Genomic DNA, 27,342 nt, shown 5'->3' on the forward strand with positions numbered 1-27,342 from the left:
ATCGACATGGTGTCCGTTGCTGTCGGGCGCAAGAATTCCTCCAGTTGGATGTTGAACAAAATATGTTTAAAAATACGCCAAAAGTTTGTCTGCAGTCTAAAATTTGAAATCTCCGCGTTGCATTATACAAAACTATATGTTCGAAGTGCTAGTCCAGACGTGCGTCAGACGAATGTTAAAAACGTGCTTATCTGGCCCACTTGTTGCTTGATTGGCGTGCAGTACGTACATAAGCAGACGCGCACATCAAGAAGAACGTCTCCTCGTAAACATACAAGGACATATATAATATATATTTATGTATAACTATTAATGTGTGTTGACATTGTCCAGCAGATGTTCGAAGAATGTCTTCTACTTGGGTGCCGAGCGGAGCGAAAAGAAAAAAAAAAACAGGAAATCACCGGTGCTCAAGTTGCGTACGTTTTCTTCCGTCCTACCGCACGGCCTGGCCGGAGTATTGTGACGGATCGTCGTAGTCGTCCGCGATGCAGTCCGAGTTTAGATTTTGGTTGGACGTAGAGGTCTGAGGTAAACCAGAGGAGTGGCTATTGCTGAAGTCATCCATCTTGTCGTCTGGAGGAAAGAAAGTAGAAGCGAAATTTAGTGAAATAGCATGTTAATAACGAATAGTTTGTCTCTGATAAGAAGAATTGAGGTAGTGAGAAGCAAAGGGATGTAAGTAATTTAATTGAAAATTTGGAGATAATCAGAACAAATTCTGGCAGAAACTCTCCTCAGTTTTGGGGCAAGAGATAATACTAGTAGCTCCGGTGGGTGCTACTATACATCATGATTTGGAAAAGAATTTCAACCAAATCATACCCATCTTTAACCCATCTTTAACCGCGTTTTACTCTAAACTTTAAAAGTCCACTTACATGCTTTGCTTTACACTGCTTGAATTGACCGTCAAAGGACATAAAACATCTCAAGAGACCCGCGGTAAACTATTCATAATGCATGTTTTAAAAGGTTTTACTAGATGAAATTTGTTTCTATAAGACAGTTATTTTTTTTCTCCTAATTGTACTGTCATGTGTAAAACTCTCGTTACATCTACATCCATTGAGGTCTTTAGCTGTTAATCAAAATACCTACTACTCGATTGTGTATTCTCAGAACATGTACACCGTGTGAATGATCGTCGATTGCTGAAAAAAGAATGTTTACTTGTTTAACTAAATGAACTTAAGTTTATCTAAACGGTAGTGTGCTAAAGTCAATCGGTTTCACGACAGAACTCATCTTTTCTCGCTTCGACAGTTAGCTTAGGGTGCATCGCATTTTGTATTTTGAGTAAAAAACTGAAGTGTAATCTAAAGTGAACAATTTTCTTTTCTTTTCCACTTAGTTATTATTTCAAGCTGCACCTGAAAGAAAAAAAAAAAGAAAAAAACTTCCAATTCTGCCAACAAATAGAGAAATTCGTTGTATTAAAACCTACTTATTAAACAACATTCTACACGCCTAACCAGGGGCGCTCCGATGGGAGATCACGGTTGGTCACTGTGACCATCCAAAAATTTCCTTATTCGGAAAAATTATCATTGTTCGGCGAAAATTAGAGTTCCATTTGGCAAATTGAGAATTTTCCATCCTTCCAAAAATTTAAGTTCTGGGGCGTCCCTGAATCTAACTTGTTTTATACTGCCACCTGAAATGTTATCAAGCATGAAATTAGCTGATTTTCTAGTCTAGGCTACCGATGTGCTGAATCAAACGTTAAAATCTAGAGAATTCGTTACAATCTTTTTCAGTAAGTTTAATGAAAGATATTTATTGCTTAATGGCACTCATTTCAAGCTTACTGTTACAGTTTTGAATAAGTCCAATAAGACATTCGTAAGGGTTGTGTCTCAGTTTCTTCGCATCATTTTCTTTTATGAATGCAATAATTGTTTGTACTTTAAAATGAAAATGTCAATGAGAGCACAAAATTTGGGATTCATTGCTGAAAGTGAACTTTTTTTTTTCCAGCAGACGGCGGCGGAACTCTAAGACAGCACTCCAGTTTGTTTGTATGTAGCTCAGTAGAAATAGATTCGAGCTTATGAAAAGTCTACAAGAACAGTTGTTTATAGAGGTTACGTAAATAAATTTTTTCAAAATCGGCAACAGGTACCATGTGATTTGAAAATGAACTTACCGTTTAATGCTATTCCTAGAAAGAGTCTTGCCACTCGCTGACCTCACTATTCTTGACGTACTGCAACTGATCTACAGGTATTTAACCTTTTTCTTCTTCATGTAGGCGTCGGTTATTTGAATCAGTGGTCAATTCAATCAACCGTTTTTAATGAATCAAATAGTCAAAAACAGAACAAAATCCAGCCTGAATTAGTCGCTTTATTGAATCAAAACTCTTTAGAACAAACGTTCTTCATATAATCGGCGGCCACTGTAATTATAGCTCTTTTTTTAATGCAGTGTTTTATTTAAAGAGTGCAGTTAATTTCTAGTTCCAAAATAAATGATATTGAAAATTTTTACGCATTGAACGGGAATTAAAGCTATTTAAGCAGGAAACTCTATTATAAAGTTACACAGCTCCATTGTTATAAATTTAGCCCTGTTTAGCGTTCCGAAGTATTTTTTCATACTGGTTTCCTCAATTGGAGTTTGTTTTTACGTACAACCAGACGAATTTAACGTAAAAAAGCATTTTCCGCAATTAATTTCAAAGATTAAGTAACGCAATTAATACAAACGACAGATTTTACTAGTGGTAGCGTTTAGGCGCATTAATAGAGAAGCGGAATTTATCCCGAAAAGTTTTAGAAAACATTATCCCGAGAGACGTGATGAAAGGTTGAAAAAAAAGTCAAGAAAAAATTACGCCAAAAGGGTGACCGCAGGTAAAAATTTCGTTAACCGTGCATAAAGGAAAATGTGTTTTCCTAATATAAGCTGCTTGGCGATCTTCCCCAGTTGCACTAGGCTAAGCCCTGAATCGTAGAATAAAATAGCGAGCGTCTCTGCCATCTTGGGGCTAAACGATGCTTTCCTTCCCATGTTTGCTATGGTGAAGTAGCTTGTTTTGCTTCTTGATTGTGGTGCTTCTTGATTGTGGATTAACATAGAGTTAATAAGAAACCACAATCAAGAAGCAAAACAAGCTTCTACACCAGGAGGTAGACATAGGAAGAAAGCCCCAAGATGGCGTGTGTGTCGCTTAGGGTGGTTCAAAAAAAACTTTTCTTCAGCTAGAAGTCCAGGACACCTCCTACTTTTTTTAGATACTAATAATATGAGGCTGTAAAAGTTTTAGCTTCCTACTCAAATTTTAAGAATATGGCGCAATCGCCCCTTTATTTAACATTAGCCGTAGTATATAAAAATGTCACAAATTTAGAAACACTTAATTTCCCCAGCTGTTTTTTTTAAAATATTTTATTGCAATGTATATGCATATGACTAGTGTATATGATAATGTGTAACATTGGTTTTTCAGTTCAATGAATTTTTAACCCCCTCCCCATACTTATGAAGTTTTGGGGAGGGGGTTGAGCACCCTCTTTCAGTTGAAATAGGAAGCTAAAATTCTTCCAGTATATTACTAATCACAAGTCAAAAAATATTGAAAGGGTTGTCTTATTTAAGGCAGTGTTGCCAGATGGTCAAATCCAGATTTTCCCAATTCCCTTCCAACTTTTCCCCAAAAAAGCGATGTTTTCAATCAAAATTCCCCAAATTCAAAAATTATTTTTCCACTAATATTTTCATAAAATGATTAGACTTCCTCTGATATTTTTGTCTCTTGAATAATTTTTTTTCCCCAAATAGCCAAATTTTCTTATAAAATTCCCCAACTTTTTTTTTTTCTTCCCATTTTCACTTTTTTTTTTGTCTTTATCTTTTTTTATCCTTACTAACTAATAATAAAGCTGAAAGTCTCTCGCTCTGGATCTCTCTCTCTGTCAGGATCTCTGTGACGCGCATAGCACCTAGACCGTTCGACTGATTTTCATGAAATTTGGCATAGAATCAGTTTGTAGCATGGGGGGTGTGCACCTTTAAGCGATTGTTCGAATATTTAATTTTGTTCTTTTTCTATTCCAATTTTAAGAACATTTTCCCGAGCAAAATTATCATAAGATTGGACGACTAAATTACCAAGTTATCATAATGTGGAACCGTAACGTGGGCAAACCAATTGGCGAGAAATTCATCATGCATTATTTGTAAATATACAGGGGAACCAAAATACCTTTTAATTTTCTACTACAGGCAAAGCCGTGCGGGTGCCACTAGTCATAAATACAAGTGCCTGACCGAGGGATAAGAAATAGCCAAATATTTTTTTTTTTGTACTCGCATTTACTACTCTGATTCTGTATGTATATTTAAACCACGATTTTTGTATATATTTATCCAAGAACATTCTTCATCACACTTCTTTTTGCCTGTTTCACGTATCACTAATAACTCACGCAGAACTATTAATGCAAATTCCGTAGCATAATATTCCACATAATACGAAATGCGAATTCCATAAAGTTGAGCAAAGCTAAACCAACGCTGTTTGATACAAATAATGTAACTACCAGATGTCAAGAAGCAAATTTAATTACTTTTTTTTCCCAAAAAATTTTTTTCCCCAGGTTTTCCCCAAGAGAAAAACAATTTTCCCCAAAGAATTCCCCTCAAAACCCATTTCCCCAAAACTTCCCCAGAGAGCACCAGATTTCCCCAAAATGGGGAAAATTTCCCCCAATCTGGCAACACTGATTTAGGGTAAAAAAAATTTTTCTACATGTATTTTTGAACCACCCTATTGACCACCCAACTTACACTGAGTTTTAGGCTTTGTCATGCTGTTTTTCTCGTGATACATGCGAAAAAAAGTTCTTCTTTAGAAGTTAAGATGTCAGGCAGCACTACAAAATATGCTTCGGAAATGTTTTGATGTTTATCTTTACTCAGTGAGGAAAACAAAGAATGGTGACCGGCGGTTTAGAAAATTTCAATTTTTTTAAACATTAAAAAACCAATAATTATAAAGATCAGTAATTTCTTTCACGCAAAGTAAGTCATGGTTGCAATGGAAACTTGGTTATTTTCTAATTGTTTATTTTCAGAGTTAATTTCATTCTTTTTTTAAGTGAATAAAATCGCACTTCTCTCGTTTTCTTTAATGTAACTTGCATTTGAATATTTGTTTTGGCCTTCGTCGCTTATGATCTCTAAGAAAAACAGGGTGATAAAAAAGTCGTACAATCCTTGAAACCCTAATTCCATAAGATGCATTTGATTGTTGAAAAAATCTTCCTCGGACTCGATACGTTGGTGCCGGCAGCATCTTAGTCCCGCTGACTTGCTCCATTTTGTCAGATATGACAACAGATTAATGGCACCCTCTTCGTTCTTCATTCTAAACTAGAATCTCCACCCATTCTATAGCTTCTCTCGCTAGCCTACACTACACTCATAGGATTCGAACAATAGTGCTCACGTGCACCAGACACTGGTGGCGACCTAAAAGTTCCATCATTTTTTCACGGTAGATCTAGGGTAAGCCTTTAAATACATAGTAATTTATTTTAATTACCGTCTGCCGAATGAAAATGAACGATGAGCCTTCTTTAATTTAGTTTTTTAGAACGAGTACTCTTAACTAGCATGTAACTATTCAGTAAATTACCGCCCCTTAGCCAGGGCTAAAGCAGAAATACATGAAATACACCGCCAGCTGAGTCATTTCCAGCCGAGGACTCCAGTTTTCGTGCTTATTAGCACTCATCAGCCCGGCATAGGAAAGTGACTGAGCTGGAGATGGAAAACCTCTTAAGGAAGACGAGTGCCAAACAAACTGGCAGCTAATATAGAACTAGCACAGACCAGACGAGTGACCGAAACAATGGTTCGGTTCAACTTGAAGACTGAAGGCAAGGCATGGTATATTCAGTAAATTACGGTGCTGGCGGGTGTATTTCACGTATTTCTGCTTTAGGCCGGCTAATGGACGGTAATTTACTGAATATACCATGCCTTGCCTTCAATCTTCGAATTGAACCGAACCATTGTTTCGGTCACTCGTCTTGTGCTAGTTTTTTTTATCTACCAGTTTGTTTGGCAGTCTTGGCTTCCTTAAGAGGTTTTCCATCTCCAGCTCAGGTCACTTTCCTATGCCGGGCTGATGAATGCTAATAAGCACGAAACTGCAGTCCTCGGCTGGAAATGACTGAGCTGGCGGTGTATTTCATGTAGCATGTAACTGTTTCTTTGCATTTCAACTAATGTTTATCCGATTTTTTTTTTTTTTTTTTTGAAAGAAAGAAACTATGTATTTTTGAAGCTTTGTTTCTTAGCCCATGTTGGTGGCAGCACTGAACCGGGGAGGGGGGGGAGATCTAATAGAGCGTTCCACCTACTAACTTTAAAGCGCTGGCCGACAGAAACTAAGCTATTATTGAAATAACATAAACTTATAATGCTGAAGGTATATTGAAAGAACGAATTGAATTAAATTTCAGTCAAATTTATCAATTCAACATTATAAGCTTATGTTATTCAATAAAAGCATAGCTTCTATTGACCAGCCCCACGACAGCCATTTTTAAAATTTAATACAATCCACCGTTCTTTGTTCTACTATCGGGCGATCTCTACTAATAATAAAGCTGAAAATCTGTCTGGATCTCTGTCCGGATGTCTGTGACTCGCATAGCGCCTAAACCGTTCTGCCGATTTCCACGAAATTTTGCATAGGATTAGTTTTTTAGCACGAGGGTGTGCATCTCGAAGCGATTTTTTCGGAAATTCAGATTTTGTTCTTTTACTATTCCAATTTTAAAAACATTTTACGCTGCAAATTAGCATAACATGGAAGAGTAAATTACGGAATTATCTTAACGTGTAACCGTAACAAGGGCAAGCAAATGAACATAGCAAATTGGCGAGAAATTCATCATCCATTATTTGTAAATATACAGGCGAACCAAATGACCCTTTAATTTTATACTACGGGCAAAGTCATGCTGGTACTGCTAGTCAAAAATAATTACCTTGCATTTGCACGTCGGGCATTCCGTCTGTGGTGGGGGCGCAGAGGGCGGAAGCGTGCCCCATGGCGTAGGCCGCGCTCTCCATGTAGGCTGAAGAAGGCACAGGGGCTGCTGCGGCAGTGGCGCCCACCTTCATGTTGGGGGGCGTCTGGGGCGGCGTGTCCGTCTGCAGAGAGATCGGGTTGAAGCTGTGTAAGCTGCAGTTGTAGCCACCAAACCTCTGGAACGAGAGACTGCTGCTGTTGCAATTCTGGAATGGAAGCAAAAGCACAGTTAGCACCATGTACATGAAGTTGGACTAAATTTGATTCAACTATGATATCGTGAAAGTTGATACCATAGACTAATAATAAGAGTAGACCGAGCTATGGCAACCCTTTTGCTGCTCATAAACCAAACCATGTGACTGGTGGATATCCTAGCAACAGCGGGCGTTAATCGTAGCAGACGATCAATGCCAACGCGAAAAAAAATAAATAGAATTGATGGAACACGGAAGAATGATCTTTTATGGAGTCCGATTTGTAAATTTGTTATTCTAAGTTGTAAATATTTTGTTAATATAGTGAGTTTTTCGTTTAGATAGTATTGTGCATTTTCTTTAGTCAATTTCAATAACTCTCTAAGCAATAAAAGATGCAAGCGACCAAGAAGAATCAGCAAACGGTAAGATTTTTACCTACAGTTTCAATTTAAGATACCGATTAGTACATTTTGCGTTAATGCAAAACGTTTACGCCATTTCGTTCACGCCAACGCTGACAGCTCCAAATGAAATAAAAGTTACCGAAAACTGAACAAAAAACTATTACTAATGTCAAAAATAATGCATAACTAAAAGAAAAACAGTTCAATCTCTGCACCTGGAAGTTTTTTTTAATGAAAACACATTGTCTTAAAATACATGTCGAGTGCCCAAACTATAGATAATGCTGCCATCTAGCAACCATGCTGCCAAAGTCTTCGCCAAGCCCTTCCACTAGTCACATGATACATCTATGAACCAATTTTCTGCATCAGCAAGAATGAGAAAGCTCGGTCTACTCTTATTATTAGTCTATGGTTGATACTGACTAGTTGGTGGAAAATTTGGAAAAATTGTAGTTGTGGGGTCTTATGTTTGATAAGATTGAATTTGGGCGTTTAATCGTCTGTCACGTAAAAAATACTTTTCCTTTTTTTTTTCTTTCTTTTAAATTCAATTTGATAACTTTTTCCGGATTCTACTTTCTCGTAAGTAAGCATTGGAAACATGAAAATGATGATTCAATGCTTCAGTTGCCAAGTGATTAACCCCATAAAACAAAATATAGAGAAAACATGATGGAGATGTAAGCCACAAGCACCCGAATTCATTAAATTCCCCATCAAGCAGTTTCTTCATCTATGACAGTAAAATTTGTATTCATCGGTCCACACATCCAAGTTTCATTTTCACGTAACTAAGTTTCACCAAGCACAGTTCAAACGTAAAGTTTTGTGGTGGTTTTGAAATTAATCGACCAACATTTTTGGCATTTTGTAGCAAGAAAACGAATTTCTCGACTGTTAGCAAGTATGTTAGAGGATCCTTTTGTTCAAATACTGGATTTTCTGGGAGAACCAGACTGCGTGTTTCAGCAAGACAAAGCGCGTACTTATGTGTTAACTCAACTAATATGCGGTTTAACATAAATAATATCAATATCATGAACTGGCACTCGCTTAGTTCAGACTTAAATTCAGAGGAAAACGTATGGGGACATCAAGCACGAAAAATACAGTCGGACCCCGATTCAACGAACCTCTATTGAACGAATTTCATGATTTAGCTAATATTTCTTTTTCCCCGACTAAAATGAAGGCAAAAACCCCTATTTACCGAATAATAAACCCCGAATTAACAAATTATTTTAACAGCCGATTTTTTTTTTTTTTTTTTTTTTTTTTTTTTTTTTTGTTAATTTGAGTTAGGAAATATCGGTTTGTTTTCCAAATGATATATCCATATTATCCGAAGCAGAAAAAGGCTTTTCTTGGTATATGCAATTTTTGACAGGCGAGGGGGGGAAACCAATGAATAGAGATTCTGTTGCAGAAAGCGGTAATGAAACTCCCATTAAAACTTACTTTTTCAAATGCTTCACATAGCCTGGAAAATAAATAATAACATATCTCATGCAACAGGCTGTAAGCGACACAGAATTTTTCTTCTCTCCATAAAGTCGAATGTTAATTACTTCGAGTCTATTATCAAAGAAATTTTCAAACATCCATTACACTGTACTTTGAAATTTCAAATTAATTAGTGCGTAATAAGTAGCGGAATGCTGAATAAAAAGTGAACAATTTCTAATTTTGGATATTTTAGCGCAGTTGCTGGAACTTTTAGATAAGGTAAGTGCAATTTAAAAAAAAAAAAAAAAATTCACACCCCGATATTACGAACAATTCCGACTTAACGTATAAAAGGATCGGTCCCGATGAATTCGTTGCGATCCGACTGCTGCATATGAAATTCCCCTCATTCCTATTTTTGCTCAAAATTTTATTTTATGCTTGTGTCTATATGTTTGGGGTCTGGGTGCACTTTGAGAAATCAAGTACTGTTGCTTAGAGAAAAAAGAAAGAAAGACACCAAGTATGTGCCTACCTCGTATCCCTTGGAGGTGCCACCTCCGCCCAGCCACGTCCCGCCGGCCGGAGAGCACAGGTCTTGGTGGACATAGGGCATGAGTGCAGTTTCCACTGCCTTGTTGGTGGCCGTGTCCGCCAGCGACCAGATCTTGGGCTTGTAGAGGTGGTGGTGGTGTGGTTCCCCGAAGCAGGACGCGTTGCCGGACTCCTTGCCCGGACGGTGGTGGTGGTGCGGCATGTGGTACGCCTCGATGTCCGGCGAGGAGCTCTGCGAAGAGACGGACGGAGTGTAGCCACTGTTGGTGGTGGAGGACGTGGCGGACAGCAGTTCCGGGTGAGAAGAGTCCTCGAAGTGCTGCTGAGGGTGCAGCTGCTGTTGTTGTGGGGTGCTGCTACCTACGGACGAGCAGAAAGGGTCGGAGCGATGGTGGTGTGCATTCAGCTCCATGTCTGAAAGATTAGAATCCATTGTGAGATGAGCTGTAAATTACCTCAGCATAGGAATAAAAACAACAATTATTGGTACAGTGAAACCTGTGTAAGTTGACAACTCGCGGTGCACTACTTTCGTGTCAACTTAAACAGGTGGTCAACTTACAGAGGTTGATTTATATGATATGGGCTAATTCCGTGTCTGAAAAATGCGGTCAATTTAGGCAGGTGGTCAACTACAAGGGTGGTCAACTTCACAGGTTTTACTGTTTTCAATTTAATTTCCTTTCCCATATTTTCCCATGTTATTTAGAAAGTTTTTAAATATTTTTGAATTTTATATCACCACCTCAGAGCTGTACTAAGACATCTAATCCCAAGAATCCTAATGTTGCTCTGAGGCGACGATATCGCTCATTTGGAAGAAGAGTGCTACAATACGAAGAAATGAAATTTTACAGGAGAAGCGTTTGAAGTTGAATTCTTCAGGCGATTTGCATTAAGAAAAGAAAGTTTGCTGTGCTCTCGAGTGGTTAATATTAGAACAAAATATCTGTCATTATTTTCCAAAGAAGATGACGTCCTTTGAAGCCCTTTAAGCGAAAAAAAGAAAAAAGAAAATGAAAAATTTGCTGGTGTGCACTCTCACACACACAGCTCCATGTCTGAAAGATTATAATCCATTTTGAGATGAGCTGTAAATTACCTCAGCATAGGAATGGTAAAAACGATTATTGTGCAGTAAGTTACCGACCTAAGGGCCACAAAGGCAGAAATTCATAAAATACACCGCTAGCCCAGTCATTCCATCTGAGGGCTGCAGTTATGTGCTTTTTAGAACTCATCATCCCAGAATAAGAAGTGAATGAGCTGGAGGCGGAAAACCTCTTAAAGAGCCAAGAGAGCCCAAACAAACTGGTAGCTAATGTTACCAGTTAGTAGCCTAACCCAATTACTAACTAGCTAATATTACCAGTTAGCTACTAGTTTGTTTGGGCTCTCTTGGCTCCTTTAAGAGGTTTTCCACCTTCAGCTCAGTTACTTCCTATTCCAGGCTGATGAGTGCTATAAAGCACAAAACTGCAGTTCTCGGATGGAATAACCGAGCTTGCGGTGTATTTTATCTACAATAATTATTGATTTTATTTTTTTTTTCTTTTCCGTACTTTCCCATGTTATTTTAGAAAAAATTTAAATATTTCGTAATTTTATATCGCCACTTCAGAGCAGCACTAAGGCATCTAATCCCAGGAATCCTATTGTCGATCAAAGGCGACGATATTGATTCAGGCCCGCAAAAATCATTTTAACATGAGGTGCAGCCCTCTATAAGAAAACGGTTGGGCACCACTGTTCGACACTGAGAAATTACTGGTAATACCCCGGGTCGCAAAATTTAACTTTAAAAATAGCAACGCCAGGATGCCAATTCTATCCCATATTTTTGAGACAGATTCTCATTCTTTCCTCCACACCTGGAACTGAATCTCAGGAGGTACCATATCAGCGTCTTACTTATAATCTCACAAATTTGACACCACTGGCGATTACTCCACCGTTAATTCCATTACAGAAAGTGCCGTTAATCATCTGTTTTTGAGCAAGAGGAGGCTTCTTTACAGCAAATTAATCCTCGGAAACAATTGACTTACGATTCGATCTCGGAACAAGCTGCTTCCAGCCGATATAAATTGAGCTGGGGTCTTCCGGGAACTGCATTAGCATTCAGTTGAGGTTCCGGCGGTAAGGTGCATCTGCTATGTAGGCGCGTGTTTGTACAATGTAGTTACCTGTTGTGTTCGCACTTTCCATCGAACGATTGCAGAATATGAATTATAATCTACCGGATGGTACTTCGTAAATCTGCATTTTCCTAACCAGTTTGATGTACTCCTGTATATCAGTGCACTATTACAGTTCGACTCGTTTATAAAGAGTGCAAAAGAACTGCTTTTTATGACCGAGTGCTCGTAAAAACCAATTCATGAAAAAAAGTCGTAAAATTTCATGCATACTTGATTTTTTAGTGTTACTCTTTAAACGCGAGTTTTTCAACCATAGATTTTAACATTGTTCCAACTAAGTAACCCCGTTAAATACGAGCGCTCGCTATAAACGAGTTCAATGGTATTTTTTCATCCATTTTCGATATGTCACCCATTTTCAATTATCAGAAACTAAATTTAATGACAATTTCAAAATCTTAGCACTTCAAAAAAAAGTAATATTATTATAAACATAATAAAGTCGTTGCATTGCACTAGTTGCTGAAAGCTAAACTTGAATAACTAAAAACAGAGCTCCGCGAACAAACATTAAAACAAGTAAGTTATTTAAAAAGATATTTTCTTTCAGTATTCGAAATAATTCTCAATACCGATCAAATAAAAAAAAATTTTTGTCTTTATAAGCTCAATGAAACAATAAATTCATCGATACATACGTTTCTGAAAGCGCGATATCAAGAACTAAAAAAGAACTTCCGCGAAAAAAAAATTTAAATGATTACTTTTGTAAAGATTTTTTTTTTCTGTCATTTTTCAAAATAGTTGCTAATTGTGCCCAAATCAAAATCAATCAGTTTTAGAGCACCATTCCGACCTTTGAGCTTTTAACATTAATATGCATATATTAATTTATAACAATGCATAAAGTGACCTGTTTCCATGAAGATTGCAGCTAAAAGCTTTTTGAAAAACTAAATAAAGGATTAGAGTCCAACATCACAGTAAGAAAGAATTTAAAAACTTTTAATACTAACATGCATTCACAGAAAATTTATGCCTGTTTATTTTTTTGTAAAAAGTTCATTAACAACTGTTATTTTACGTATATTCTTTTTAGCATATGTTTTTAAATGTTGACACGTGTCACGTTTGGGGCATGCACGTAGGTCCCGTATGCGACTCGTGAAACATAAACAACATTTTACATGAACCAGAACCCCCCCCCCCCCCCCCCCCCATCTCAGTTAAAGTAATTTTTGGTAAAGAGACTTGAAAAATGACAACTGCAAAAACAGCATCAAATTAACCATGAAGAGCTGTGTACTAAAAGTCTAAAAGCTCCTTCAATTTGTCCTCTGCGAGCCTTAAATCATTTTATTGAATAAAAAATTGTAAATTGGAGATATTTTTTCAACTCCCAACACACATCAGCAAAAGTATTCATTAAATTTCAAGATGCTCCTGGTAAAAAATCCCCATGGTTCCATTATATTTATAAAAAAAGAAAAAAATACTAAAGAAACCTACTTAAACGAGTTTACACAATTCTTTCCAACGAAAGCTCCAGAAAAAATTCCTCACTTGTTGGTCCATTGTGTTTTAAAAATGTTTTTCTGTTGTGCAGAGTTTCCTTTAAGTATGTCTCCACTTCGATTGATGCAAGTGCTTTGTTATGTAAGTCCTTTTTTTTTTGGGGCATCGGCAGCGTTTTGAAGAAGATTAAGTGGAAGAAAGTGTTGCTTCTAAAAATATGTCGTTTCGAAACGAAAATATTTGCAGCAAAGTCTTGATTTTTATCCTAAAACAATGATTCTTCTATTGAACTGAAAATTAGACTATCCTTGGGTCTTTACAACTTGGTATTGTACCTTTTTTTTTCAAATTTAAACCTCATTTTTTTGAATGTCAATTGCAGAAGCTATCGTTTTTTTTTTCTTTTTCTTTTTGAAGCCCACTTTCTCGTAAAAGGAAAAAAAGAAGAAAAATAATGAAAGAAGGTGAAAGAAGGTTTAAAACATCTTAAAATATCGCTGAAAAGAAGAAAATGTAAAAATATCTTATGGTTTGTTACTACAGTCAAACTTGTAAATCGAATTTAACGGAACAAAAGAAAAATTCGAGATAAGGAGGTTTCTAGCTGTAAAGGTTTTGATAAAGTTATAAAAAGCAGCAGTAGGAACAAAGTTAAAGATAAATAACAAATAAATACGTTTGTGCTTGAAAATTAAATGAATGAATTACCAACGTTTTGATGCACAAAAATCGCAAATTACTACAGACACGTGTTTCGGTGTTACAAGGAACACCTTTTTCCATGCAAAGAAGAGTGAGCTTTTGAATTAAAAGTTATCCGAGGAAAGACAACAGTTACCTTTCTTCGGAAGGCTTTTCAGTCAAAAGCTCACACTCCTTTGCACTGAAAAAGTTGTTCCTTGTAACACCGAAACACGTGTATGTAGTAATTTGCAATTTTTGTGCATCAAAACGTCGGTAATTCATTCATTTAATCAAAGTCAAAGAGTTTACAGATTCTTCTTTTACTGAAATATTTACTGTATGACTTGTTGTGCGGTTACCCGTTTTGCTAATTTTAATGATTATATTGTAGTATGTTTATGCATATCTTCAAGAACGGAAATGATCATGATTGTACAATAAACCCCGAAACACAACAAAATAATCGTTCTTCATGATTTGAAAGTAAAACTCATCAATTTTTCATCACTGTTCAACAATACACCTTGCTCCCAGTTTTCAAGTGGATGGAATTACTAGAAACTTGCTCCTGCTACATTGCTTTCCCTGGGCTTGATGTCTCAAAACTTGGCGGATTCAATGATGGCTAATATTAGAAATAAGGGATTTTTGTCTCCAAATTAAGCAGTTTGTTGATCTCTAGGTATCAAATTTGAAAAGTAGTGTAGCCGAAATTCGAGATACAGAGGTTTTCGAAAAAATTTATTGGTGATAAACATGGTAGAAAACGTTGAATTTATGCTATATAAATGCAGGGAAAATGAAAAACGACATAGAGAGACTTTCGAGATAGGTAGGTTCGACTCTATGTCTCACTTCACATTTACAACGGAATTTCAGACTTGAATCATTGCCTGTATGTTCTACATGGAAGGAACTTTTGATCCCGGGAGGACACATCATTGTACCGAGGGGCGGATTCAGGGGAGGGTCAAAGGGTCAGCTGACCCCCCCCCCCCCCTCCTGTGACAAGAATTTTATCACGATTATTATTTATTATGCTTAAATTTTTTAGGTCCGAAAAATATCAATGGAAACAATGCTAACCCATTTTCGGTTTGGTTCTGTAAGGTATTTCTTATCTCGTCGTAATTCAAAGGATTGACTGAGTAATGAGTTTTTTGTTCTTGAGTTTTTGTTTATTTTCAAAAAAACAATAATCTCTGAGGAGCTTAAATTTTTTTCAGAGCACTCTTCCACCTCAAACTACATGTGTGTGTGGGCTGTTTCTAACTATTTTATTCCTGTAATATCATATTCTCAAAGCTTACGGTAATGTGACCAGCCTCTCTGTTTAAAATGCAATTTTTTAAGGAAATTTGAGTGAATATGATCCATGGCACAGGCTTTGGCAGTGAAAAACTTAAGGGGGTTATTTGAATGAGTTTTAATCTTCTTTGGGTAGATGACGCTCAGTAATGAAGGGGTGCGCCATCACTCTTGGGGAATGGGCAGCGTTGCTTACCTGATACTTTTTAAATTGGGAAATATAACGTCGACCATTGAAACTTGACCCCCCTAATAAAAATATCTGGATCCGCCCCGATTGTACTTGAAATATTTTGTACTCAAAAGTCTGTTTAAGGATCAATACGTGGCAATTTTATCCTTTGAAGCTGACAGAAATTAAGAAGGTGTATATTACAGAGAACTGCTTGGCTGCAAGGGTGAAGTATCAAGAGGATTCAAGAAAATCTTTCAAGGGTCCCTCTTTAGAACTTTACTGTCGATATAATTCCAAAGAGTCATCTTGAAGAACAAAATGATACCGATACAGATGTTGTACCATGCCGTACGGGAAAGGTCCTTCCAAAAAGAAGAAAAGTTTGAACAGATCAGTTTGCACTGACAATTCTTAAATATAGGAATTTCACTGAATGTGGAGTTTTCCACTGAAATAGAGCATAACGCTCAAAAAGCCGAATCGACTGCTGAAAGCTGCCATTTTGGTAATAGGCGAATCGACGTAATTTGTTCTGGGAATCCAGTTTTCCTCGTGACTATCGTCCTCACTCCGAACTTCTTTTAAAACTATCTCGGGATTTATTTTCCATTTAATTGGAAAATAAGCTTATACCTAGTCATTTTAAATGCCACGCGCCGCTGAACTGTGGAATGCTGGAATAAAAAGAAGAAATGGCGCTTCTGAACTGTCTTTCGTGACGAAATGTCGATGTCGCTTTTTTATTGGACAAGGGCTGACGCCCGGTTTCCAAATCCCACCTTTCATATTTTCGTGACAAGGAATGAAAATAATAAATAATAGAGGAAAGCCCGTGTGCGTGGCGGCCAATGGCGTCACGGAAGCTCCCTATGATAATGCCATTTCTTTCCTTTTGTAATGGGCGCAGGATATGAATGGCATTAACATTTCGCATGACTTAATGGGCATCCGCTTTTCGCGTGATGCCACGCAACGGTCGGCGATTTCCCAGCGCCATTCTATTTGCGTGGCGAGAACCCGGCCATGCGTGTCCGGCACTCGTCCGGCCAATGGGAAGCGTCCGGGAGTGGCCCGACCACGAGAATAAATGTCGTCACACTCCACTAATAATGGCCGCAATCATAATGAACAATAATAATGGCCTCGCGGGAACGGAACAAAGGGGGAAGCCGAAAAAAGCCCGCGCTCGATTCCGAAGGATAATTACCCTTTGTTTGTTTGTGGAGAGAGATGTTCGCTCTCCCCCCTTCGCCTCCCCCAATTATGAAATTCTATCGAGTCACGCACAGGTGGAAGAAGAAATATCGCTCTCAAACGAGCTGCACATGATTGAATCGCATTTAGTATGCAAACGAGTCAATCGAAAAAACCTCCGGTACATGTCCCTGCCAATCTGGGAGCGCACGAGATATCGGAACTCCTTCCCGCCCTCCACCCCTCCCGGACCCTAATGGTGGGGAGGAACACGATCGAATTTCGTTACCGCACACCGGCTCGTGTGCAAAAGTTTTAATTAGAGCCGAGGTTGATGAATCAAGAGGCGACAATTGGAGACCATTACAAACTATTGGTCTCTTTGTCCCTCCCCACTCGCTTTTTGTGTCATTGATTTCCACTGCACAGTCGAAATGAAAGTCAACGCAAAACGGGTCTATGTTATTTCAGTGATTTGTCCACCACTAGGTTAGCAATCATGGCTAATGACAGCTATTGCGTCAAAGCAGTTTTGAGCGTTCTAGACTTATGAAACCTTGGCATTCTGGATCTTGTTTGATTTCAAATATTTATTAAAAATATATGCTTAAACTACGTAATTTTCTGACAAAATTTAATAATAGGCCTACGAAGAATGTCTAAAAGAATTTTAAAAGTTTTTTTTAAGAAGCCTTTGAACATTCTCAACTGAAAACAAATCCATCACCGAAATGTTATTTCAGTAATTTGTCTAACATCAGATCACAGCCGATGAAACTATTGCGTCGTAGGACAACATTGCTTATTCATAGAAGTTGTAGCAAATGGTTCCATACATGCAGCATCTACGCGAACAACAGGGAATCGGATGACCACCAAATTTGTTTCACTGACTATACCAGAGACGTTATGAAGGAGAACATATGAACAAAAATCTACACTAGGTGTTTGTTAAATTTTCAGTTTTTCAATATTAAAAAGTAAATTGCTATCGTAGAATGGGTTAGACAATTGGAAAATTTATCATTCAGTAAAAATCACTGAATATTTTTGCCTTAACACCGTTCGTGTGATGCAAGAAAGGACTTTCCTGATCTATCTGACCACCAGTCGAGTGGTGTATTTCCAGACACTAATCCACTAATTTATCCGGATTTTTCATCTCTTCTACTTTAGTACTTACATATCTTTAGTAATCCAAGATTAGATTAGGATTGTAAATACAGGATTTATTGCTAGTTGTTTGAGCATGAAAAATTGAACAAACTAACTTGGGCGTTATTGGGTATATTATGCATGGAGCGAATGCTTCTTAAAGTTTAAATTTTGTACGAAACTAAAAGAAGAGTGGGTGACAGTGAATTACTCTTAACCAAACTTAGTTTTGATATCGGATCAAATAGAGAACCTGAAACTTTTTACTTCCTTTTACAAAAAAGGAAGTATTGTATTCGCGAAAAAATTTTCACTCAAAAATCGACCTTAATTTCCATTTTACTCACCCCCCAATAATTAATAAGTTTTTTTTTTTCGACTGGACCACCCGTGGATATATGCCTAGGAAAGTACAGACACCCGAAATATCCATTTTGACGATTCCCGAGTTAATTACAACGAGTTTTCTCGCGACGTATGTATGTATGTGCGTATGTATGTCGCATAACTCAAGAACGGTATGTCCTAGAAGGTTGAAATTTGGTACGTAAACTCCTAGTGAGGTCTAGTTGTGCACTTTCCCTTTTGGTTGCATTCGGGTGTTTTTAAAGGGGTCTTTTGCCCTTTTTTTTGGGGGGGGGGAATAATAGTTAATTTCGACGTAAACTCAAGTGGTGTTATAATTTGGTGGACACTTGGCGACATATCGCCAGTCTTTTAGTCGCCAATTTGGCGACAAATTTGGAGATTTTTTTAAAAATCTGATTTCAATTTAGCCACTGTAGGTGATTTTTAGAGAGTAAACTATTGAATCATATTAAAATTGCCAGTAATGGGCAAATGACATTAAATTGCGGGTAAAAGGAAGTCAGGAATGGTTCCAACAGTTATGAAATTTTCTCACTGCATTCTACTAGTCCCTGGTGATGATGAAACGAAAAGTCGAACTCAAGTTCAGAACAAGAAGAAAAACGCTCAAGAGTTTTGCAAATGTACTGAGGTTGATTGAAACACACTTAGCCGAAGTAATTTAACCCTTCGGAAAGGAATTGAGCCCATCAAGGCAGTGCTTTGCGTTGCTCATGAAGGATTTTCATAATGGAAACATATAACAATTTTCATAATGGGGCAGAAAAGAAAACTAATATTTTATCTCCATTCTAACATTGATCGGTGATTATCTCCGTGTCGGTGCTTATCTTCAAAATGTGAATTTTGAAATGAAATAAACGTTTTAGCAATTAAAAAACGCCAACTCTTATACAGTAGATTCTCGTTTTACGCGGGGGGTTACGTTCCACGGAAATGCCGCGTAAATCAAAACCGCGTAAATTGAGACTTAATAATAGTGTTAAAATAGGGGCTAGGTTCCATAGATGGAAAAAAATATTTCATTCTATTAATGACTAATTCTATAATAAGTTTAATGTGTACTTACATCGATATATATGCACAATATGCATAAAGAATACATAAATTAATTTGTGTATATAAGAACAAGCTGACTATGATAGTATTTCGGCAGCCATTAAGAATTTTTCTCTGTAGTTCTTTGCAGAGCATTAACGCGTCTATTATCACTTGCGCCATTTCCATGATAGAATCTTCCTTCACTAAAAAATCAGAAATCATCTGCAGTTGTCAATGTATGGCTCAAAATTTTCAATGTGAACGTTTTTGGTACTGTGTCATGGATGTTGGTATCCTCGTTGCTTTTGTCCTCTTTTGTCACTCCTAAAAGCTCTTCTTCCAGTGAGTTCTGAACTGTGTGAGTTGAATAACTTTACTTCTTGGGAAAGCTCTGGAACCAATCGCATAAAATGTCTCCAGTGGCCCAAGCTCGATTATTAGCAAGCCAAAATGCAGTTTATTACATGTAATTTTCAATCTTGGGCGACAAAACTTGGCGACCAAAAGACTGGCGATATATTGCCAAGTGTCCGCCAAATTGTAACACCATTTGAGTTTACATTGAAATTAACAATGATTTCCCCCCAAAAAAGGGGCAAAAATCCTTCTTAGAAACACCTGAATGCAACCAAAAGGGGAGGTGCACAACTAGACCCCACTAGGAGTCTACGTACCAAATTTCAACTTTCTAGGACATACCGTTCTTGAGTTATGCGACATATATACAGACGTCACGAGAAAACTCGTTGTAACTAACTCGGGAATCGTCAAAATGGATATTTCGCGTGTCCATGCTTTCTTAGGCACTTATCCACGTGTGGTCGAGTCGAAAAAAAACTCAACATTCATTTTGGGTGAGAAAAATGGAAATTAAGGTCGATTTTTGAGTGAAATTTTTTTTGCGAATACAATACTTCCGTTTTTGTAAAAGGAAGTCAAAATGCTACATTTTCGCCCTTAAATCAAAATAATCATAAATTAACAATTCACATTGCACTGACAAAACGACTCAATTATAACCATTCGAATTTGGTTATCTCCATATCAGTGCTTATTTTACAACTGTAAATTTGGAAAATGAAATGAATGTTTAAGCATTTTCAAAATGCCTGCTCTTTTCCAGTGTATCTCCCTGTAAAAGGTTCTTTCCGATCTTGGGCAAAAATGCTGTATTTTCCTCTTCAAAAATACCTTAAAATAACAATTGCATTGCACTGACTAGATAAACTAGGCAACTCAACCGTAACATTGGAATTTGAATTTCACTATGTCGATGTTCATCTCCAAAAATGTGAATTTGGAAATGAAATAAACGCCTAAGCGTTTCAAAAATGCCCATTCCTTTCCTGTGTATCTCCCTGTAAAAGGTTCTTTCCGGTTTAAAGACCCTTTTGGAAAAAAAGCAAACTTTAAGTAAAATGCTCTGTTTTCGCCGTAAATTAAATTGTCATACATTAATGCACTGCACTGACTAGATAAAATGGACAACTCAACTGTAGCATTGGAATTTGATTATCTCCATATTGGTGCTTATCTCCAAAATGTGAATTTGGAAATATAATAAACGCAAAAAAAAAAAAAACCTCAAACGCGTTTCCAATATTCTCTCTGTAAAAGGATCTTTCCGGTTTAGTTCCTTTTTCAGAAACGAGCTGATGTGTGCATCACATTACTTCCTTTACTCCAATTTAATGTCGTTTCCCCATTATTGGCAATTTTAATGGGATTCAATTGTTTACTCTAATAAAATTATCAACAGTAGACAAATTGAAACCAAACTTTAAAAAAAAGAAAAAAAAATCGCCAAATTTGTTGCCAAGTTGGCGACCAAAAGACTGGCGATATATCGACAAGTGTCCAACAAATTGTAACACAACTTGAGTTTACATCGAAATTAACAATGATTTTCCCCCAAAAAAGGGCAAAAGACCCCCTTAGGAACATCCGAATGCAACCGAAAGGGAAGGTGCACAACTAGTCTCCACTAGAAGTCTTACGTATCAAATTTCAACTTTCTAGGACATACCGTTTTTGTGAGTTATGCGAGATATATACACACATACGCGCATACATACGCGCATGCATACGTATATACGGACGTGACGAGAAAATTCGTTGTAATTAACTCGGGGGTAGTTAAAATGGATATTTCGGGTGTATGTACGTTCCTAGGCATATATCCAGTAGGGCTCGACCGATGGCATTTTTTGGCCGACGGGCCGATGCCGATTGTTGGCCGATTATTCAAAGATGGCCGATGGCCGATGGCCGATTGTTTTCCTCCAAATGGCCGATTGCCGATGGCCGATGGCCGATGGCAAGAAAAAAAAATCAAACACAAATAAATTGATAAGATTGTCAGGGATTTAAGGGATCATTGATTCATTTCACTTTACTTTCGACGAATAAGGAATTGTAATCTAAATATATATATATCAGATTTCGACCTTAATTTATATTTTACGATCACCCAATTTAAACTTTACAAGTTTTTTCGGCACATCTCTACATGCATATGTACCTAAGAACATATAGACAACCGAAATTTCCATTTTGAATTCCTCCTTCTTAGTTAATTATCGCAAATTCTCTTGTGATGTCATCCGCGTAAACTTGCGTCACTCAAAAACGTTATGAAATAGTAAGTTGAGAACTCATACATACGTAGTATGATCTAAAAGTTCGAAGCAAACTGTATAAAACCTTGACCTGAATGGTTCACATTACCGAAGCACATCTATCTACAAAATTGTCATCTTGAACGACTATGAACTTCTGCCAACGTTCGTATAGCTTTTAGAAGCACTGGCAGCCATTTTTGCAACTTCCTGTAAGGCCTCTTCCGCTGCTTTAACTTCATCGTGGGGAAGAAAACGACTTTCATGTTGAGGATGCACGGTTCGATTGGTCAATACTCTGATATGACAAACAAATAACATAACGTTTCGTCGGACTTAGCTCCGTGTGACTTTTACCTGCTCCCATCAAAAAAAAAAAAAAAACATTTGCATAGACGATGCTTTTTTCCGTCAGGAGAAGATGAAGCTGCATCATAGTAGGTAGCGAAAAATCGCTTCCAGGAGTGTTTCCAAAAGTTATATGAACACTGGCAGAAGTACATAGTCCCTTAAGGCGACCTTTTGAAGGTGGATGTGCTTCGGTAATGTGAATTATTCTGGGTAAGATTTTATACAGCTTGTCCCCGAACATTTGCATCGTACTACGTACAATATGTATAGGGTGTAGCTATGCTTCTCCTTTTTTAACTGCTGTATGATGAAAGAGAAGAACAATAGCCAAAAAAAAGGAAGAAAAACTAAGAGACTGTTTAATAACCAATTGATTTGTTGTTTTTTTTTTTTTTTTTTAATTGAGAATATAACTAAGATTTCAGTCATGTTGTAATAATGTATGGATTTAGGTACACTAAACATAGTTAAAAAAAATTACGTTGTTTAATCATTAAAAATTAATAATAATAATAAGAATAGAACTATGAAACCGTCAACAAATTACGCAATTGAAGTGGAAAGATTGCACGTAGACATTTTTTAGTCATCAAATTAAACAAAAAAGGTAACAGATAAATTACAATATTAAATCAAAATAGTAATCTTTTTATACTTATTTAAAATTTATGAATAGAAAGGTTTGCATTTTTCATAAAAGCTATAACAGTGACATACATTTTGCTGAAAAAAAATAGCCATAAAAGAGCAAGGTTCTTAAAACGCAGGTACAATAAACAAACTCAATATTTACACCAAGTTAATAACTGAATACATATACTACTTGATCTGATGTTTGCACACATAGTATTGAACAATTTGATTGTTTAATCTTTTATGACGCTTTACAAACAAGTTCAAATTAAATTTTTCAATTTAACAATAATTTTCTGAAATTTGAAAAATTGTATAATAGAAAATCCTTGAAACTTTTCTGTAAAAAACGAAAATAACTAATTCATTGATTTTATATAAATAAATAAAAATAGTTACTTACAACAGAAAAAAAATCAATCGTTATTAATGATGCAAAAAAGATGGCAATTTACGAAATATAGGTGAAACAAGTATGATGAATACGCAAAATGACATTTCTTGACCAAAATAAATACACGCTAAATATTTAAGAAATGCTTGAAATGACGAGGTAGGGTTAGGGGGGTCACCCTCTGATTTTGGAGTAAATCACACTTCGGCCCCAACCTCTGCCTCATTTTTTTAGTACAGAACAGCTACCACCAACGCCTCGGAAGAGTTTCTGAATTTACTTCAGCACTTCCGGAAAAAAAAAAAAAAATCAAAAGTTTCTTTCCTATTCCTATTCCTATTCAGAGTCACAACTGACTACAACTGTATTTATGTCGAGGAATGCATACTAAATGCCTTGCCTCCATTATTTTATATACCGATAGATGGCTGCACCATCACCGGATCGAACAGTTAATGAGAATTTAGAACTAGTCCAGGAGCTAGTAGCTACCTGGTGCAAGCACCCCCAGAGGTATCGTTTCACTTGGAGGACATTGAGAACACGAGCATATTTAACGTCGCCCAGTCCAAAAGTCCCTTTGATTTCTGAATTATGTCACCATTCAAAACGTCTTTAATTAATTTCTTACATTAATGCCCTAAATTCTTTCTAAACAATAGATAAAGTTTGAAAAAAAAATCTCCAATTTTATGAATGGTGTTAGTTTTAAACAACTCAGAAATACAACTAGAGTTAAATTTCAGGAATTGAGGGAGTGGGAGGAGGGGCACGCAAGTGTTCTCGGAAATTCAAAAAATAGTCGTAAAAATAGAGTTCAAAATAATCATAAACATTAAGCAGAAAACCCTTTCAAAACTTGCACCCGAGTTTGTTTCGACGTGCAATGGCGGATTTAAAATATAGCAAATGTTGCAAATGCGCGATATTCCCCATAACCATAGGGCCACCGAATGAGTTACAAAAATGCGAATGATAAATGTTTTACAACTTCTGTGATCCCGAAAATGTATTTCGCCGGGCCCCAAACTTGTAACTCCGCCGAAGCGATACAGAAAAGACTGCATTACTGTGATTCATATTACAAATATCGAAAAATTAAAAATTACCGTCGGTTCAACGGGAATCTAATGACACAAAAATCGGTTTCGCCATCTCATATTTGTTTCCATAGTCTCCAATTCGGCAATATATCAACAAATGATCGTCAGTCTGAGACGCTATATTAGTTTTGCATTGAAATAAGTAATTAATAGCCACAAAAAATGAGTAAACAGGCTTTTCAGAACACCCGATCAAAAACAAAAAGGGAAGTGCACAACTGGAATGTCCGCAGACACCACATCCGAAACTTTAATCTTCTACAGATTATCATTTTTGAGTTATGACTTATGACAGATACATACGTACATCCTGCTGCAAGAAACAACGCAATAATTAAACTTGTTTGGTACCTGAATGTAGTATTAAAAACTCTTCTAGGGATGACGAAAAATAGAAATTCATACTGAAATTTAAGTAAATAATTTTATATGAAAACAACAACTCCATTTACTTTGTATTAAAAAGTAAAACATCGGCCAATTCCATCGGCTTTTCGATGTTTTTTAAGGCCGATGGGCCGATATTTCCCGCAAGTTAGCATCGGCCGCCGATGCCGATGCCGATGGCTAAATTGTTGAACCATCGGCGCCGATGCATCGGCCAGGCCGATGCATCGGTCGAGTCCTAATATCCAGGTGTTATCGGGTCGGAAAAAAAACTCAACATTCATTCGGGGGTGAGAAAAATGGAAATTAAGTCCGATTTTTGAGTGAAAGTTTTTTCGCGAATACAATATTTCCTTTTTTTGTAAAAGGAAGTAAACAGCAAACTTTAAATAAAAATGCTATAATTTTTCCGTAAATTAAAATCATCAACTGCATTGAACTGACTTTGTAAACTAGGCGCGATGTTTTGTAGATTGGGAGTAGAAACTAGCAATCTAGTGGGCAAAATGTATCCGCCTCCAAACGTGCTGCTGACTCTAATAAGATTATTCCTACGACAAACAATGCTCCCCGCTGAGTGATTGAAATTCGTTTACAGGCAACCGTCTCTGATATTAAGATTAACAGCATGTTTTACCTGTTAAGTATCTGTCTATGTTTAGAACCGAACAACTGTTAAGAAAATTTAACGCATAATCTCTTTTTGTTTTCACTGATTTTTTCTCTCGTGTCAACACCGTGTTTAGCAAAATTGGTTAATCAATGTTTTTAACGATATCATGCAATATGTACAAATAAAAAAAGAAATACTCAAATTACGAACGATTTTGTCAATTACTAGTGGTACCCGCACGGATTTGCCAGTAATAGAAAAATTAAAAGATCTTTTGGATCGCCTGTATATTGACAAATAATATATGGTGAATTTTCTCGCCAATTGGCTTGTACCCATGTTACGGTTCCACGTTATGATAATTTCGTATCTCGACAATTGGCTTGTGCCCATGTTACGGTTCCACGTTATGATAATTTCATAATTTACTCGTCCATCTTATGATATTTTTGTTCTTAAAATTGGAATAGAAAAAAACCACATCGAATTTTCGAAAAAATCGCTTCGAGGTGCACACCCCCATGCTACAAACTAACTTTGTGCCAAATTTTATGATAATCGGCCGAACGGTCTAGGCGCTATGCGCGTCACAGAGATCCTGACAGACAAAGATCCGGACAGAGATCCTAATAGACAGGGACTTTCAGCTTTATTATTAGTAATAATAATAAATATAACCGCAAGTTTATCATTTGAGTTAGTATTTTTATACGGTTTATCGTAGTAGCTCATATATAGATAGTTGCACTTGATATGTCGCACCCCAGCAAAGAAAGTGACACAAATAAACAGCATTGCAGAATCAATGTGCTACACATACAACAGTAGTTTTTAGCGATTTCGTCTCAAATATTACAGAACGTACAAAAAAATTACAATGTTATGTTTCTCGTTTAGGTTTTGCAGTCTGCATTAATAATAGGGTTCCAACATTTTTCTTCCATATTAAGGACGTTTAATGATATGTTACTGTTAATTATACAGTTTTTACGCCCCCACTCACCAGTTATGTAAGCTAACTTTGTGCGAGTTTTGAGGCATAAAAGCGCATTAAATTTCGATTTTAAATCAATAGCTAAGTACGTTTTTCCAAAAGTTTGAGTTGTGTCACTTTCTCTGCCAGTCTGCGATACATCAGGCTATAATGTGACAATCATTAGACGTGTTTAGCATAAAACCAGTTCAAACCACTTTTTAAAAAATTTGAAAGAGAGACATAAACATTTAGTGATTAAGTTATTTAAAAAAGTGATAGCAGTTTTCGGCATGATTCAGCAGGATGCATTCCAAACCACTGAAGCATGACAGCGTCCTCCAAGAAGTATCAAATTATAAAATAAAAGAACCTTTAAAAAATAATCGATTGAGCTGGTTTTATACTGAATTCTTGGTTTAAAGTTCAACGCTAAACCGTAGAGTATTAAAAAAAAAAAAAAAAACTAATCGATTTTTTCTCCAATAGATATTTTTGTAACAGGAAAGTTATTTGTCACATAATTCTAATGTTTATTTTCCTACGGCAAAGATAATTACTGGTTTATAAAAAGTAAATATTTTTTATTATACTAAAAATTAATATTTTTCTCTATGCCAGGGTAAGCCTTTATAAATACCGAAACATTTCAAAATTAAAAGCGACGTCTTAGTAGTCACAAAAGTTGTTCTACTGAGATCAGAAACGTTTATAAAACACTTCTATAAAGAGTGCCGATTAGGAAGCACAAGACAAGTTAAAACACTCGGCTGACTCGCGGAGTGTTAAAAGCAAGCTGAACAGAACTCATACATATTTTCTTAAGTACAAATGCGTGTCTAAATCAATATCATTACTTGTGAGATAAGTTTGAAAGATTTACAAGGAAATTGGCATGAAAAGTAAAAGTTTTAAAAGGAAAAATATTGTTTAAATGCTTCAGTTGATTTGTTGCCAAACATGTCATTAGCACCAGTATTTCTAAACGTTGTCAACTTTTCCAAGAAATTAAATCCCGATGATTGGATT

General features: G+C 36.6%; 1 protein-coding gene across 1 annotated transcript in view; it reads right to left on the reverse strand.

Moving 5' to 3' along the window:
• Nucleotides 1–436: 436 nt before the first annotated feature.
• Nucleotides 437–27,342, reverse strand: part of LOC129223261 (homeobox protein caupolican-like) — a 65,425-nt gene continuing 38,519 nt past the window's right edge. Inside the window, exons 6-8 of the mRNA XM_054857826.1 lie at nt 9,640–10,073; nt 7,008–7,257; nt 437–576 (exon numbers count right to left, since the gene is read on the reverse strand). Of these exons, the coding sequence (XP_054713801.1) occupies nt 437–576; nt 7,008–7,257; nt 9,640–10,073 (824 nt within the window). The remainder of the gene's footprint in view (nt 577–7,007; nt 7,258–9,639; nt 10,074–27,342) is intronic.

This window comes from Uloborus diversus, chromosome 5, assembly GCF_026930045.1.
Source record: "Uloborus diversus isolate 005 chromosome 5, Udiv.v.3.1, whole genome shotgun sequence".
In the NCBI taxonomy this organism is placed as follows: Eukaryota; Metazoa; Arthropoda; class Arachnida; order Araneae; family Uloboridae; genus Uloborus; species Uloborus diversus.